The 17,171-nt window shown below is 48.4% G+C and overlaps 1 protein-coding gene across 3 annotated transcripts in view; it reads right to left on the reverse strand.

Moving 5' to 3' along the window:
* The window catches only part of FAT2 (FAT atypical cadherin 2), an 87,739-nt gene that overhangs the window by 50,036 nt on the left and 20,532 nt on the right, over positions 1-17,171 (reverse strand). For all 3 annotated transcript variants that reach the window (XM_070465651.1, XM_070465649.1, XM_070465650.1), the window contains exons 2-8: positions 11,982-15,249; positions 10,251-10,565; positions 6,084-6,142; positions 4,288-4,599; positions 3,124-3,334; positions 1,430-1,569; positions 504-785 (exon numbers count right to left, since the gene is read on the reverse strand). In XM_070465651.1, coding sequence (XP_070321752.1) covers positions 504-785; positions 1,430-1,569; positions 3,124-3,334; positions 4,288-4,599; positions 6,084-6,142; positions 10,251-10,565; positions 11,982-15,228 — 4,566 coding nt within the window. In that variant the 5' untranslated portion in view covers positions 15,229-15,249. The remainder of the gene's footprint in view (positions 1-503; positions 786-1,429; positions 1,570-3,123; positions 3,335-4,287; positions 4,600-6,083; positions 6,143-10,250; positions 10,566-11,981; positions 15,250-17,171) is intronic.

Consider the following 17,171-nt stretch of genomic DNA (forward strand, 5'->3'; position numbering starts at 1 on the left):
TAGGACCAGGACTGGCACTCAAGTGAGACAAATGAGGGATGGAGGGCATAAATTCAGGAGGCTCTCACTATCAGGGTTATGAAAGTGCAGGTACATGACCCTCGGAGTAAGCCCTCCATTTAGGCCCTTACATATCTGTTTGCTCTGGGTAGGATGGTCTCTGGGCCCCTCCCAGCTCTGATGCTATATGAGTTCATGTGATAATGCAGTCATGGAGCAAGGAGGGAATTGTTGGGGATATTTGGAGTGAGCTTAGGAAAAGCCAAAGTTGCAGGAACTTCTTTGGCAGCCATCCCATCTCTTTCCTCACTCTCAGGCATCCGTTATGGAAGGTGCCTCTGGCAGGCAGTAAAATGTCACAACTCATCTCATGGATTATCACTATAAACATCAGTACGCCTGGCTCAGTAGGGGAAAGGGAACCCTCAGCATGCCTCCAGGCATGTACACCCCCACACATCCGCATGCAAGCACATCCTTACACGAGTCTTCAGTTAACTCACCATGACTGTCAGTGTATGCTGGGAAGGCCCCGAGCCCAGGTCCAATTTCCCCACAGTTACCAGGGCACCACTACTGGGGTCCAGCTGGAAGAGACTGGCACTTCCTGGGTCTTGGCTGCCGAGTATGGTGTAGATGAGGCCCTTGCCCTTGTCTTGGTCTGTGGCCTGGACTCGGAGGAGCTCCACGCCAGGCATTGTGTCCTGAGGAACTCTGACCTCATAATGAGCCTCCAAAAACTGGGGCCGATGGTGGTTTACATTGGCAATCATGATGATGTAGACCTAGGGAGGAGGGTGAAAGAGAAGATGGACTGTAAGCTCCAGGGGGCCAGGGACCTTGTCTGTCTGCTTCTCCACCGTAACAACTCGGCCTGGCATACAGCAGTCACTTGATAAAATTTTGTCGAATGAATGACCATATTTCAGAATCACAAGACTTTAAGGTGGTAGGCAGTTTAGTGGTTTTCAAAAACAAAATTCTTCTTAAAGGGCCTTTTCTTCAGATGAAATTTTTGGGGTGAAATTCCAGTATATGAAGCAAATAAAATGGGCTGAAACCAGAATAGAAATCCAGAGCCCCACTTCCCACCATTCCTTACACCTATGGAAGCCCTTAGGCACTCTGTCTTTAATTGAAAACTGCTCATTTAGATAAAGCTCCTTATTATACAGAGATCCACAGTGGGAACAAGAATTCTCCCAAGATCACAGACGTAGAGAGTGATCAGATAAGACTGGAATGCAGAACCTTGATTCCAGATTCAGTGTTCTTTGAGGGGTACACATGCACAGAGAACCCTCTGCATCCTCATCCCTACCAAGGAGGCCCCAGTGTGCGTTGGTGACATAGTGGTGAGCACAGCTACTTCCAACCAAGGAAACCTCCTATCTCTTCTCCACTCAGGGCTCCCAGTGAGGCTTCTCACCTGGGTGGCAATGGTTTGGGACCCATCGGTCACCTCCACAGTCAAGTTATAGCTCGACCTCCTCCTTGTATCGAGAGGCCTGGCGATGACGATGCTGCCCGTCGTCTTCTCAATGTCAAAGTCCATGTCCTTGTCCCCACCTGGGAGGGGGTGGGGGAAAGCGTGCACAGCCTTAGTGAGGTAGGCAGTAATAGCACAAGTATTAACACTATGGGTTTTGGCAGATCTAGAGAAGGTGGTAGTTGATCCTGTCGGGTTATTATCAAGATTCAAGTGATGATTCAGGAAAAGTAAACTTATAAGGACTGGGGAGTCGCAGAGGAAGACCAGAATTTGTCCTACGATGTAGTCTGTTACTAGAATTAAAACAGGCAGGGGTAATGGAGCTCTGTGTCATGGCTTCCAGGTAGTTTGCATGGTCTAGAGAAGCCTAGACATGGGAAAAATGGAAATAACTTTGACAAGAGGGAATTGTTTATTAATAAACTATGAGAACCCAAAACATAGAAGTAGCATGCAGCTGTTTAAATGTCTGCTAGTAGAAATCTGTTTAGTGACACAGAAACATGTTCAGGATATATTTTAAAAGTTTATAAAACAATATTTTCCTGTAACCCTAAGTGTGTGGGTGTGTAAAGCAGAATGACCAAAGGGAAACATCAAAATGAAAACAGCAGATTAACTTCTATTTAGTGGGAGTTTATTCTCCCGCTGGTTAGGTGATTTTTATTCTTCTCTCTGTACTTATTTGTACTTTCCAAATGTTCTATAGAGTGCATATGTTAATTCTGTACAAAAGAAAAATGTCAAATGCTTATAAAGAACAGTGAATTAGCAGTGGAAGTAAATTTAGGAGATTAAAAAGCTTGAGATAGGTTTGGTATCCAACCTCTGAAGTCTCTGTGGGAGTCTCTGTGATAAGACTTCAGGTGGTACTGAAGCTCTTAGATTAGAGATTCTTGACCTGGAGTCCCTGGCTAGGTTTCAGAGAATCTATAACACCCCCCCCCCAGATTTGTACGCAAATTTGTGTGTGCGTGTGTGCACCCACATGCACACAGGTCACAAGTATCCTTCTAAAAAGAGAGTCTAAACATTCATCAGATTCCCAAAGGGATCTGTGAACCACTCCCAACCCCGATATGTTCTGACAAAATGTTGATTTAGAAACAGAAAGCAATTTCAGAGGAGGCTGTGAAAGCTTGGACCCAAGTGTCTCCTACCACAAGAATGCACCCTTTCTCTGATCTTGAGGATGAAACCTGGGACCAGAATGTTAAGCATAGCCCCAGGGTGCAGCTGGTCTCGAGTTCATGGTCAGTGAAGTCAGCTCTGCAATGATGTTCATAGTGAGGCAGAAGAGGAAGCATAAAACTTGTGTTTTCTCCTCTGGGTCTCTCTGGCCACTCTCTGGACTTGTCTTAGGCCTCCCAGGAACTTGGGATAACTGAGGCCCCATCCAGTTCTGGCTGGGGTTACCAGTGAATTCCTGAGATCATAGATGGTATAAAGGAAAGCTTGGAAGAAGCAGTGTCCTGACAACCCACTGCCCCAGAGAAACAGGGAAGAGGCAATCACCACTCACAGCCAAGACAGAGGATGCCAGGGAGTATGACCTTGAGAGGGCTCAGAAGGACTGTGCCCCAAGGACTAGGGCTCAGGATGGGAGGGACTGGCCCTCCTGGGGCCCTTACCTGAGATGCTGAACCAGAAGAGACCAGGTCGGCCCTCAACACTGATGACCCCCACCATGTGATTCACGGGGTCTGTCTCCATGACCGTAAAGCTGTAGTGGGATTCGTCAAAGGCCAGAGGGATGGAGGAGGGCCGGGGCTTGGGGATCCACTCGATGTGTAGCCGGACACTGGCCGAGAGTGGTGGCTGCCCGCCGTCTGTTGCCTTGACCTGAAAAGGGGCCAGAATTCAAGTTGAGGCTTTGTCTGTAGAGTTGGAGCCAAGAAGCCCAGGCCAAGAGACAGAGTGCCCTGTGATTGTCTGAGCTGGTCTTTCATCCACTAGTTCATCCATTCGACACAGTTAGGAGCTTACTGTAAACAGGCACCAAGTCAGCTTCAGCAAGCACAGTAGTGAACAGAACATAGAATGTGCTCCAGAACCTCATGGGTAGTGAAAGATGAATCAAAGCCACTGGTAACTGAAGGCTTTGCGTGCCTATTCCTAAGACTTTCCATACATGGACTCTTTACCCTTCCCCACAACAGTCAACCCAATAAACTAGAATTTATTGAGCTCTCCCTATCATTAGGCCCTGCTCTGAGAGCAATATGTGCAATATCTAATTCACTCCTCATGACTGCCCACAGAGAGGAACCATCATCAGCTACTTTTTGCAGGAGGAACCCGGGGCTCTGCACTGGGAATTCTTCTGCCAGGGGTGTCTTGTCTGCCTGGCCAGAAGTGAGGCTGGGATTTAGGCTACCAACGTGAGAGCCCAGGCCCAAGCCACTTACTATATTGGCTTCCTACAAAGGAGAATGTTCTCATCTCCATTTTACAGATGATGAAACAAAGGCTCCCAGGTGTAATGACTTGTCCAAGACCACACAGGTGTAAAATGTCAGTGCTGAGAATGGAACCCAGGTTTATCTTGATTTCAATGCCTCTGCCCCTCTCAACAAAAATCTTTAAGAAGAGAGTGCATTTCCTAGGCAAGGACCTTATTGCCTTCAAAAAGAAAGGCCCAGAATTTTGATCTTTTGGCTTCTTTCTAGGAGAAAGTCATGGAGGGGAGGACTTCCTCCATCACGCCTGAAGGCTGTCTCCCCGTTTTGTATCCTCAGAGAAGATCCATCCCTGAGCAGGTGTGCACCCCATCCCCACCCCCACCAGCCCCTCACCGTGAGAATGTTATACTCTCCAGCTGTGAAGGTGCTGCTTGCTGATACCACGCCTGTGACCGGGTCGATACTGAAGCCTGCCTCATCACTCTCCTCGACACTGTAGGTGACCCTGCCATTGAGACCCTCATCCAGATCTGAAGCCACCAGCCTGTACACAGGCCCAGAGGTCCCTGGGTTCAGCCTCTCTGGAAGGCGGACATTGAAGAGCTTGTGGGAGAAGACAGGGGGGTTGTCATTGACGTCCACGATGCGTACCACCACCCTGGAGGTGGACCGGAGGGAGGGCTCCCCGTTGTCCAGCACAGTCACCTGGGGAGAGGATCCAGCGTGAGTTGACAGACGCAAGGCCATGACTATGTATCGCCACCCACTGCAGCTCTTGCTCTGCCCCTGCTTTCAAAAGCCTGGAAATACCAATCCATCTGTTCTTTGGTATATGCTCGTGATTTTTATTATCGTAACCTCATCTTCTTGGAACCCAGCTCTCTGGCAACCACGCCCACAGAAAAGCCAGCAAGAACAGAGAAAGAAACCAGAAAGAACTGGAAGAAGACAAAGCCACAGAGGCTGTAACAAAAGCTGGGGCTCTTTACTCGGGAGGCCCATGGGCCATTTCTCTGAGACTTTTGACATTTTATTTGCTCGTAATTTTCATAAGCTTTGTTCTCACTTTCCTTAAGCTACGGGAGATTAGAAAAAAACAAACAAGGAGGCGTTTATGGAGGCGTGGGTGGTACCTTTGGAGTCAGGCATGTGGCCCAGTGTATGAGATGAGATCCGGAGACAGAATAAAGGCACGAAAACAATTTCAGGACCAGGCACTGTTCCATGTGCCAGCAAATTATCACATGCATCAGTATAGATAGGACATTTCTATTCAAAAATGCTTCTTAATTTTAAAAAGATTTTTGCTATTTAAAGACAAATGTCTCTACTGAACTATAATGCCTCAGCCTAGAAGGCCATTGAGCTGCTGCTTACTAGTGATGCATGTTTTATGCAAAGGGAATGTCCAGAGCCTGGGATCATAGAAGGCAACACTGATTTCAGTTCTGCTGAGGAATATGTGTCCCTCCCAGCTGATGCCTTTAAGACTAGCGGAGATGCCTGTTCATCAGTTGTGGATAACACAGGACAAGATTGACTAGAGTACTTCTGATTTAAGCCCCCCTGGGACACCTCTCATTTGAATGGTCACCACGGATGCTTATTTTAGAGACATCCTAGAAAGAGCACGACTGCCCAGGTGGCTGAGTGGTAGAGAATACAACTGCAGTGCAGAAGATGCATGTTTGTTTCTTGGTGGAGAAGATCCCTTGAAGAAGAGAGTGGCAACCCACTCCAGTATTCTTGTCTGGAAAATCCTAGGGACAGAGGAGCCTGGTGGGCTAGAGTCCATGGGGTCACAAAGAGTCAGACCCAACTGAGTGACTGAGCACACATGCACAGAAAAAGCTTGGGCCTAGAGGACAAAGGTCTGAGTTTTCATCCTGGCTCTGCTACTGACCTAGTGTTTGACCTTGGGTGACTTTAGAGCATGGGGATGGGCCAGAAAGCATACTGGACAGATACATAACCCATGTGTACTGCTCCGTTTTCCTGCACTCCCTGCAGGCATTACTAATTGATCAGTGCTTCCTGCTCAGCTTAAGTAGCAACTTCTCCCTGAGTCAGAACCCTCCTCAGCTACTTCCTGGAGACGTGCATGTGGCCCCAAGGCCTGGCTTGGCTCCAGCCTGGACTCCTGCAGGAGGTTTTCTAATGTGGTGTATGGGTTCAGCAGCATCACTCACCTCCAGGATGTGTTCATCCTTGTTTTCTCGGTCCAGCTGCCGGGCAGTGGCTAGGAGACCTGGAGGAGAGATGGTTGTGGGGAGACTGGAGCAAAGGGCTCCCAGGGCCATTTTACTGGGATAAATTCAATGCCTATATTCAAAGCCTAGATCAGAATTCTTTTGGTCTTGGGAGAGCAGGAACATAAAGAGGAAATGGAAATCTGGAGAGAGAGAAGGGGAGGAGAGGTAGAGAGAGGACAGCAGAGATGATAGTATCAGCAGGTGTTCCCACCTACTTCCTGCTTTCACCATGAGGAGGGTGCTGAGCCCAGGATACTGTTGAGTGAAAGGGCAACTCATCAGGAGTTATAACGGGGATCACAGTCACTGCCTTTAGTTCTCGAGAAATCACAAAGGGGTGACACTTTACTCCTTTGTTCTAATTCTCTTGCTCACCTGGCACCTAGAATGGGCTCTTCCCATGCCCAGCTGGCACAGATGAGCCAGAGGAGGGCTGCTCTGGGCTCATCCCAGCACTTCTGTAAATTCCGGAAGGTGAACTTAGTGATCTGTAATTCTGGTTTTCATTTTCTGGGCACTGTGGCAATAAATTGAGGCCATAATGGTGTAAAGGAGCCAGTTCTCTGCCTGCATCAGACAAGTCAAGCTCAAGATTGTTGGGAGACCAGAGGAGCACCTGAGCCCATAGACTGAGAGGTCCTAGCTGGGTAGGCGGGTCCCTTTTCAATGAAGGCAGAGCTATTGGTAGGGGGTTGTGGGTGTTCTAAAAACTTTCTGTAAGTTTCTTGATCTTGTTTAGGCAATTAAATGATAGAGTAATGGAATGAAGTGTGGGGATGGGGGCTTCCTGAGGGGAAAGGGGGATCTGGTGTTGGGGTGGGGTCTCCAGTACGGATGGGAGGAGTGACCTCTGTTGGGGGCGCGTCTTTGCTTTGTGTCATTCTGGCTCTTTCTTCCCTCACTGAAGGCAACCATGGGAGAGGTCCTAGAAAGTTGTTGGAAAGCCCCACAACCAGGAAGGAAGACGTTCCTCTGGGACAGAGCAAATATTGTTTCAGGTTGCCCCACCCAGCTTGTCCGCAAGCTGAGGAACCTGCCGGGGACCGCCCGGCATCCGGGGGACCCCCAGGAAGAGTGCGGGATGAGAGGGCTTGGCGGAGAGCCTTCCTTCCAGCTCAGTCCTGCCCTCCTCCTGCTCCTGCTCCCTCTTCAGCCCCTCTCCCCTCTCTGTTTATCCCTGTCCATCCTCCTCCTCTCTTACCTTCCCAGGGATTCCTCTCCCCACCACGCCCCCGCCCCCGTGTGTCTGGGAAACTCAGTCACTGTTTTTCTATCTCTGGTTTTTCTTTTCTCTCTTTCCTTTCTCTCACCACTGCCTCTCCTGTGACCTTCTCCACCACCTTCTCAGTGCGGGTGTCCCTGGAATGGCTGCCGGACCCCTTGGACCATTGCCCCTGTGTTCCTCCACATCCCCCTCTCTGAGGTTGGTATGAAGTCCTGGATGGGAGTAAGGCTGTTAGCAGAGAAAACTGGGGAAATCTGAATGAAATCTATAGTCTCCTGAATTCCCTTGCACGAGTGTTAATTCTTAGTGTTGATGCATACACTATGCTAACATTAGGGGAAGCTGGGTGACTGGTGTCTGAGAACTCTCTTTGCAGCTCTCCTGTAAGTCTATGATTATTTCACCATTAAAAAAGGTAAAAGAAGAAGAAAAGAGTTTTTAAAAACAGAAAGACAAAATGGACCTACTTGCTCTGTCTTCAGCAAGTCCTGGGTCTTCTCCTCCTGGCTGTTGCTTCTGTCACCATTTTTAGCCAAGTGCCCGCCCAGCTTGCTGCCTGTCAGAATCTTCCCCGTCCTTCAGCTCAGCACAGCTGCCTGCTGTCCCATGAAGTCATTGCTGGTCCACTACACTGAGCAGCTTCCTCTCTCCTCTAAAGTCACAGCCTCACATCTACTCATCTTCTACAACACTGTACTCTTTACACCATTCCTACAGCTCTTGTTATATCCAAATCTTTATAGTCCTCATGGATTGGGTTCCTCAAGGGCTGAAACTGTGTCTTATTCTTCTTCCCCTCTCCACAACACTTAATTTAAATGCCTTATAAGGACAGACACCTTCAAACATTTGCAGAATAAATGAATCTTGGGCTTAACCAATGATTGTGGATGCTGGCAGAGATTCGTTCATTCATTTCCTCATTATTTGTTGAGGTTCTACTCTGTGCCAGGCCTCGATATTATAGTTTTCAGAAAACAACCAAAGTTCCTTTTAAGGAAAGCTTGTTGAAGTCTAGTGAAGTACATGGATAATTAATGGAATAATCACACAGATGAATATAATGTTCTATGTGATAGCATGTTTTTTAAAAGTAGACGCTGCTAGGAGATGTATTCTAGTGTCAAGAAAACTTCTTTAAGAAAAGAACAGCTGGGCTAAGATATGAAAGAAAAGCAGGAGTTAGCTTGAAAAAGGAGAGGAGACCCCTGGCAGAAGGAAAAACATGTGCAAAGGCCTTGTGCCAGGAGAGGCAGCCAGGAGAGGGCGTGCGTGGACTGAGGCAGGCCGCATAGTTGGAATCAGAGTGATGGAGTGAGAGAGGCAAGCTCATGGGACATGGCAGGACTTGGCTTTATCTTAAGAGCATAGGGAAAGCAGCCAAGGGATCCATGTATGGAAGTAGGGCAATCTCAGGGATAAGAAAGGTAGGCGGGGGTGGGGAGGAGGGGTCATTGCTGGATTTATTATTTTATTTTTAAATGTTCGTGCTGATAAGAATTTCTTCTCAACTGAAGGAAGACTAAGCATCTCTGCCCTTTGGGGCATTTTGCCAGACCTGGTGTCAGGGAACTGTTGACAGTAAACACAGCAGGGATTTGGGAAAAGTAGGGAACCTATTACCTTAGGTGAGAGATATCTTCCCTCTTCCAAAAAGGGAGGGACCGAGTGGGCCCAGGCAGAGATCCAGCTTGGGAAAAGCATCCTCCTTTCAGGAAGACTAATCCACTCCCTGAGGTCAAAGGTGCCAAACAGATGTCACAGGGCAAAGAGGCACTGTGTCCCCCACCCACTGTCTGCCTCAGGACCCCCAGGCCCATTGCTCTTCCTGACTCCCTTTTGCCTTAAGGATCATGAAGGAAGCTGCTGCTGGCTCTCTCCCCTCCCCTTTTTCCAATCTTGCTAGACTTCTGTCCTTCAAGGACAAGAGTCAGTAGTTGGGGCTAGAAAATGGGAAGTTGGGTTGGAAGGCAAGAATGTCAGCATTCTCTGCAATAGCATTGTCGTTCATGATCCAGAGGGACACATGGCCTTGGAGCTGTACCTGCAGCCGTGGGAACTGGCTCTCATTCTTCTGGGAGCCAGGCAGGCAGCATAAAAGCAGGAAGAGGCGGGAGTGAGGGGACTGCGAGGAGAGAGGGCACGCCTGCCCTACACAGGGAGCTGCTGTTGGCTCAGGCAGTTGTGACCCTGCGGGATGTGCAACTGGCATGGCTAGATCTTCTAGTTACAGAAGTCTGGGACTATTTTTGAGCTTTGTTCATTTTTAAATATTGGCAACAACTTGAAAATTACTGTTTAAAGCTTGTGCAGGCCAAACAGAACACTGTTGTGGACTGTATCTGGTTCATGCTGCAAGTTGTTGACCTCTAGATTCCTCTGAGCCATCCTAGATGGCCTTGGACTGAGGATAGATCTTTGTGAGAGTGTTGACTCCTCTGAAGTGGATCTCTATCACCACCACTCCATGCTCAGGCTTGAGATCAGTTTGAAACTCGAGTTAAGAGACTCAGCCTGTGGCTTGTGATTCTGGGGAATGGTCATGTTGGAAACACTTGCAGGGTTGAAATAGTCCCTACTTGACAACATGGGGAACCTGCTTAGCTTCCCTAGGCCCTAAGGAAAGAAAACTGACATCTTCTTATTCTCCCATAGAGATGGACTTTGATGAAATGCAGTTCTCAAACACAGCACACATCAAAATCCTCTGGATGTCTTATTAAAAAACAGATTTCTGATTCAGTAGGTCTAAGGTAGAATCTGAGAACTTGACCTACTAGCAGGTTCATATGCGGCACTCATGATGCCGATCTTCGGATCATACTTTTAGAAGCGCTGCTGTAGAGAATCCTACTCACCCAGGTTTCTGAGGTCCTTACCTGTGAGAGGATGAAGGACAAAGTATCCCATATGGTTCCCGCTGGTGATATTGAAGGTCAGTTTCCCTTTGGAGCTGGAGTCCGGGTCCCAGGCATCCAACTGAAGCACAGAAGTGTGCAGGGGTGCATCCTCTGGGATGGAGGGGTAGAACACAGGTCTGGACATTTGGGGTGGGTTGTCATTGACATCCAAAACCTCGATGTAGACTTCAGTTACAGACGAGAGGGGGACGGAACCCCTGTCTACTGCCAGTACCGTCAGCCAGTAACAGGATGCAAATTCTCTGTCCAGGGGTGCCAGAGTCTGAATCATTCCTGGGGAGAGGTGATCACCAAACCCAAAGTATTTCAGAGCTCAAAGTAGCTCTAGAGATCACTTTACCTAACAGTCCTGAAACCATACCATATAAAAGATATTAACAAGTGTTTCACGAGAAAGGGAAACTACGGCCTATACAGCATGGGAGTTGCTGAGTTAAACACAGGAGAGCTTGTATCCTTATTGAAGAACCTCTTAGAGCCTTTCTCTGCTAAGACAGGTCTATAACTCGGGCATATGGGCACACACAGGGTTTCCAGAAGGCCGTGGTAGTTGACCTACTTTCTTCTGACTGCTTCAACCCAAGTTCAGTTTATTTATTTCACATTCTGTAGGTGGGATTTCCATACTTTGGTCCTTACAGTGGTTTCTTCAAGCTTCAAGTCCTTATAGATACTAATTCAAGGGTGAGGGATTTGACGAATAAATTGCTGTTCCTCTCTCCATCGTCTTCACGATTTTAGAGACTTAGCTTCATTCATTAGCTCACTCATTCTACAAATTACTTATTGTGGGCCAACACTGTTCCAGAAGTCAAGGGTCCAAGAGTAAGCAAAAGAGGCTTGTGCCCTAAGTCCTCACAGGGCATACTCAACTCAGAAGACCTGGGTGAGAGGGCAAGGCCCAGGTTCACAGCCATAGCATCCCAGAGCCAAAAGAACCTTACTCCTTTGACAGATGGGGAAACTGAGGCCCATAAAAAGAGCATGACTTGACCAAGATCATGTAGCAAGTAAGCAGCAGAGCTGAGTCTAGAATTGACTCTCAATCTAATTCTCTTTCATCACCCTCCCCTTTACCCTGGAGAGAAATCATCCATCAGGTTGTAAACTTCTCAAGGTGAATAACCTACTTTTATTCACCTGGGATCTTCTCTAAGTTACCTATCTCAGGGCCTCACAAGTAGCGGGTGCCCAATGTTTGCTGAATTGCACTTATTTTCTATGGAGCTTCAAAGGAATAAATACATTGATGCCACCTTTTGGAGGACAACTTGGAAAGATATATTAACATTGAAGATGTGTATTATCCTTTGACCCAAGAACTGCATATTTTAAGAGTTTTTCCTATAGAGACTCATGCATACGAGTAAAAGTATATGAACAAATGCAGCCATTAAAAAAGAGTGAGGAAATTTCCAGGTTGTCCAGTGGTTAGGGCTATGTAGTTTCACTGCCAAGCACACGAGTCTCATCCCTAGTCAGGGGACTGAGATCCAAAAAGTCATGCGGTGTAGCCAAAATAATTAAAAAAATAAAAAATGAAAATAAAATAAGAGGGGACAGGAAGGAGTGGCCCTATTTATTGCTCCTTTTAGCTTACAGCCTGACTTCTCTCAAAACAGCCCCTGATATCCCTCAGCCCCATCCTCTCCCAGCACCTGGCCTCCCGTCCCTCCCCACTCCCAGTACCTGTGTCTTGGTTGATGCTGAAGGCGGCGAGGCTGGTGCCAGCTCGCAGGAAATACTGGATCTCCCCGTCCAAGCCAGTGTCATCGTCGTGGGCGGCCACTGCCATCACCGAGGTTCCTGAGGGGCTGTTCTCCTGCACCTGGCCCTGGTGCACAAAGGAGGCAAAGTGGGGAGGGTGCAGATTCTCATTCACATCCAGGACGATCACCTCCACGTGGCAGAGGGTCCTGCGGGCCAGGGGCTTCCCACTATCGCTGACCCACAGGCTCAAGTTATACCCAGCCCTCCTCTCAAAGTCCAGCTCTTTCTCCAGACTGAGGGCCCCGGTCATCGGGTTCACATGGAAGGTCCTGTGGGCATCATCCAACAGGACATACTGTACTTCTCCCGCAGGGCCCAGGTCAGGATCAGAGGCATCCAGAAAAGTCAGAATAGTCCCTGGGGGTATGTCCTCTGGGACCTTAAGCCTGAGGTGTTCTGTGATGCACTGAGGGGCGTTGTCATTGACATCTTCCAATGTGATTATCAGGTCAGTGACAGAGAAAAGTTGGTGGCCCTTTCTGGGCTGGTCCCTGGCCTCCACCTTGAGTATATACTGAGGTTCTGATTCCCGATCCAAGTGTCCTGTGACAACCATTTCTCCGGTGAGAGGATGGAGGGAGAACTTCTCTGTGGGGCTTAACAGCACATATCGAACCCTCCCATTGTCCTCTGAGTCAACATCTTTTGCTTTCAGCTCTGCAACAGTGGTTCCGACTTCTGTGTCTTCTGAGATTGTTACCTGGTACCCACCAGGAGGAAATCTGGGCGCATTGTCATTCCAGTCTTCCACATTCACTGTCAGCAGCTTCCAGGAGGACTTCTGGGGAGTGCCCAGGTCATATACTGTTACATTGAGGATGTAGAAACTGGTGGCTTCATAGTCTAAGGGGGAAGCTACAGTGAGAAGCCCTGTTTCTAGCTCAATGTCAAAGCAACCCTCTTCATTGCCATCTGCAATCACATAGACCAGTTTTCCATTAAAGCCAGCATCAGGGTCAGTGGCTGCCAGATGGGCTAGAGGTGTGTTGAGAGGAGCACTCTCAAGGATGTCAATGGACTGTGGAAAGTGGTCCTCAAACTGAGGGGTATGATGATTGATCTGATATGCACTTAAGGAAGTGAAATCCTCATCATTGGACTCCTGATTCTGAAGCCCAACAGAGTGCAAGATGGTCTTTGTGAAATGTGTCAGTACCCCTGTCTTCTCACACTTTACAGGGACCTCAAAATGAGGGTCCTTCACAACAGTAACATTCAAAGTCATGGGGGAGGCATAATTTTTCCCATCTGAAGCTGTAATTTTCAGGGAATAGTTGATGGGTTGACCTGTAGTGTGGTTCCTAAAAGAGCGTTTGAGGGATATCACACCAGAGAAATGATTTAGATCAAAATACTCGAGTTCATTGCCTGATACAAACTCATATTTTAGGTTCAGAAGCTCATCCACATCTATAGCTGACACAGTCATTACGGATTTTCCTACTGGCCAGTCTTCGTGGATAGACCCAGTGCAATTAACTTCCTCAAACATTGGCTTGTTGTCATTCAGGTTCTTGAGCCTAAGAGAAACAGACACTTCTTTTTCCTGGCGAAATGGGGATCCCCAATCTGAAGCCCGTACCCGGAATGTGTAAATTCTATTCATGAGCTCATAGTCCATGGGTTTGGAGGTGGAGATGATCCCCAGGTAAGGGTCAATAGAAAAGGGGACAGCATTTGGATGAGTGATGGAGTAGGTGATATATCCATTCTCTCCATGATCCTGGTCTGTGGCAGTAACAGTCAGAACACTGGTGCCTGGAGGGATGTTTTCATCAAAAGTGCCATCGTAGGAGGACCTGTTGAATACTGGGGCATGATTGTTACAGTCCATAATGTCAATGACCACAGTGGTGGAGGCCAGGCCCGGTGAGGTTCTGATGTGTAGCTGGTACTGGGCTTGGTCATGGAAGTCCATGGGCTTCGTGGTGGTGATCAGCCCCGTGCGGGCATTCAATTTAAATGCTGCACTCTCTGAGGATGGCTTTAGAACATACTTCAGGTTGGGGAAGGCTGGGGTTACTTTCACCATCACCACGCGGCTGCCAGTGGGGGAAAACTCACTAAGCTGCACTCTGTATGTGGCCTTCTCAAATTTGAGGGAAGTCAGTTTGGAAGCGGGTAGGTGAAAGCCCCTGATCTGGGAATAAAAGGAAGGTCTGCTCCCAGCCCTGGCCTGCAGGCTGAGGTTGAATCCATGAGGGTGTTCCATCCAGTTGATGTCTTTGACGGAAACCACGCTGAATTCACTGCTCCGGGCATAAGACTTGATGGCTTTAAAGTTCTTTCCAGGGTCACCACCAACAATTTCCAGTGAGTCCACATCCACACCCAAGCTGTTTGTGTCTACCATGACAGTGGCGTAGGTGGCATCCTCATGGCGGTCCGGTGCAGCCAAGACCACCAAGGAGATGGCTGGGGGCTTCCTGAGGGCAGGTTCTACATGGATGATGAGAGCAGCCAAGTTGCCAAATCCGTTGCCCTCTGAGATCTTCCGCATGCGGTCCACAGCCAGTACCTGGAGCTCATGCTTCCCTCTCCAGGTGACGTTGAGCTTCCCGGCCAAGGTGACCACCCCGCTGGTGGGGTGGATGGCGAACATCTCCGACCTGGTGTTAAAGGCATAATAGAACTCGGCATTCTGGCCCAGGTCTGCATCGGTGGCGCTCACCTTGCAGATGGGGCTCTTGAGGGGCATGTCCTCAGAGATGGTGACTCGGTATGAAGGCGGGGAGAAGAGGGGCTTCAGGTCATTCTGGTCCAGGATGCGGACCACCACGCGGGCCAGTGCTTCTAACTCCAGGGTCTTCTCCGTGGCTTGGATGATGAGGGTGTAGCTGTCTCGTACCTCCCTGTTCAGAAGGGCTGTGTTGCTGCTCTTTGTCCTTATTCTCAGAAAGCAGAAGTCGCCCACCACATACTCCTCTGTTTTAAACACATTGGCCACGTCTCCAGAGATAATCCGGTACCTCACTGCCCACTGCGGGTCTGTGAGGTATATGCCCATTTTCTCAGAGCTTTCCACATAGGTCTTGGGAGCAGAGTTTTCATAGATGGTTGCATTATATAGGGGGTATGTGAAGTGCCAGGCTGAGGAGATGAGGGAGTTCTCACACATTGTACAGTGGATCAAGAGAATGGCCAACCCCAGCCAGGCAATAATCATGATGGAAAACCTCCCGAAATCCTGGGTAGAAAAAGAAAGGGTATGAGTTAGGAAAGAAATGGTTTCTACTGCTGTGGCTCTTAACTGGGGTGGTTTTGCCCCTCAGAGGACATTTGGCAATGTCTGAAGTTATTTTTTCCTTCCCAGGTGGCGCTCATAGTAAAGAACCCACCTGCCAATGCAAGAGACTTAAGAGACGCAGGTTTGATCCCTGGGTATGGAAGATCCCCTGCAGAAGGGCATGGCAACCCAGTCCTATTCTTGCCTAGAGAATCCCATGGACAGAGGAGCCTGGTGGGCTACAGTCCATAGGGTCGCAAAGAGTCGGACACGACCGAAGCGATGTAGCACGCACGAACGTGTCTTTGGCTATTCCATATTGTGCAGGAGGTGCTGTCAGCATTTAGCAGATAGAGGATGAGGATGCTGCCAAACAGCCTGTGGTGCACGGGACAGACACCCACAGCAAGTCAGTAGTGCTGAGACCGCAAAGCCTTGTGTTTGAAGAATAATAGACTAGTTTAAGTGCTTCCTCAAGGGCATCCACAGATACAGCACAGTCCTTAACTGCTTCCCTCCCTTTTCCAAACCTTCAGTGGTTCCCTGTGCATGCGTGCTAAGTCGCTTCAGCCGTGTCCAACTCTTTGGGACCCCCATGGACTGTAGCCCACCAGTCTCCTCTGTCCATGGGATTCTCCAGGCAAGAATACTGGAGTGGGTTGCCATTTCCTCCTCCAGGGGATCTTCCCAACCCAGGGATCAAATGTGCATCTCTTACGTCTCCTGCATTGGCAAGTGGGTTCTTTATGACTAATACCACCTGGGAAATCTTCCTCAGTGATGCTGAAATCATTCTGAATAGGTACCCAAGCTTAGCAGTCTGGCACTAAATACTTCCCACAAGACACTTCCGTCAGGGCTGAATTCCAGTTGAACTGAGCTGCATCTGTACATGTAGGGGCTGCGAAAAAGCAAAGGGACCAGGATCACAGGCCTGGCATCAGGCTGCTGGGCCATCAGGCCTGGCTCCACTACTTACTAGCTGGGTGACTTTCTGGGCAGGTTGTTTCACCTCTATGAGCCTCGATCCCCTCTTCTGTAAAGTAGGAATAAGGATAATATCTACCTCACTGGACTGTTTGAAAATTAAGTGAAATAACAAAGGTAAATGGGCTAATAGAGTGCCTGGCACATAGTAAGTTTTAACATAAGTGAAGTGAAGTGAAAGTCACTCAGTCATGTCTGACTCTTGTGACCCCATGAACTGTAGCCAGCCAGAGTCCTCTGTCTATGGGATTCCCCAGGGATGAATACTAGAGTGGGTTGCCATTTCCTTCTCCAGGGAATCTTCCCAATCCAGGGATCAAACCCAGGTCTCCTGCATTTCAGGCAGATTCTTTACCATCTGAGCCACCAGGGAAGACCATAAGTTTTAACATAATATTAGCTATTATTAGTCATCGGAATCTAAGTTTCATAAATGGAAGGGGCCTGCCCATGGTCTGACAGCTAAATAGAAATAAAGCACAAATTAATCCTGGTGAGACATCCCTTGTGGTCCAGTGGTTAAGAATCTGCCTTGCAATGCAGGGGACATGGGTTCAAATTCCTGCTCAGGGAAATAAGATCCCACATGTTGCAGGGCAACTCAGCCCGAGTGCCACAACTACTGAGCCCACACATCATAGCTAGAGAGCCCGAGTATTGTAACCAAAGATCATACATGATGCAGCTAAGACCTGATACTGCCAAATAAGTAAATAAATATTTCATGGGGAAAAGTCCCTGGCTTAGCTACATCTCCTCCACCATAAGTCCCTTTGGACGGGGCCTGATTCTGACTTGTCTTGTAATCCTGAAGAGAGAAAAACCTTCCCTCCCTTCTCTGGAATGCCAGAGCTGAAGTGGTCCCAAGCGATAATGGAGCTCAGACTGCTTCTCCT

This window comes from Odocoileus virginianus, chromosome 3 (genome assembly GCF_023699985.2).
Source record: "Odocoileus virginianus isolate 20LAN1187 ecotype Illinois chromosome 3, Ovbor_1.2, whole genome shotgun sequence".
Lineage (NCBI taxonomy): Eukaryota > Metazoa > Chordata > Mammalia > Artiodactyla > Cervidae > Odocoileus > Odocoileus virginianus.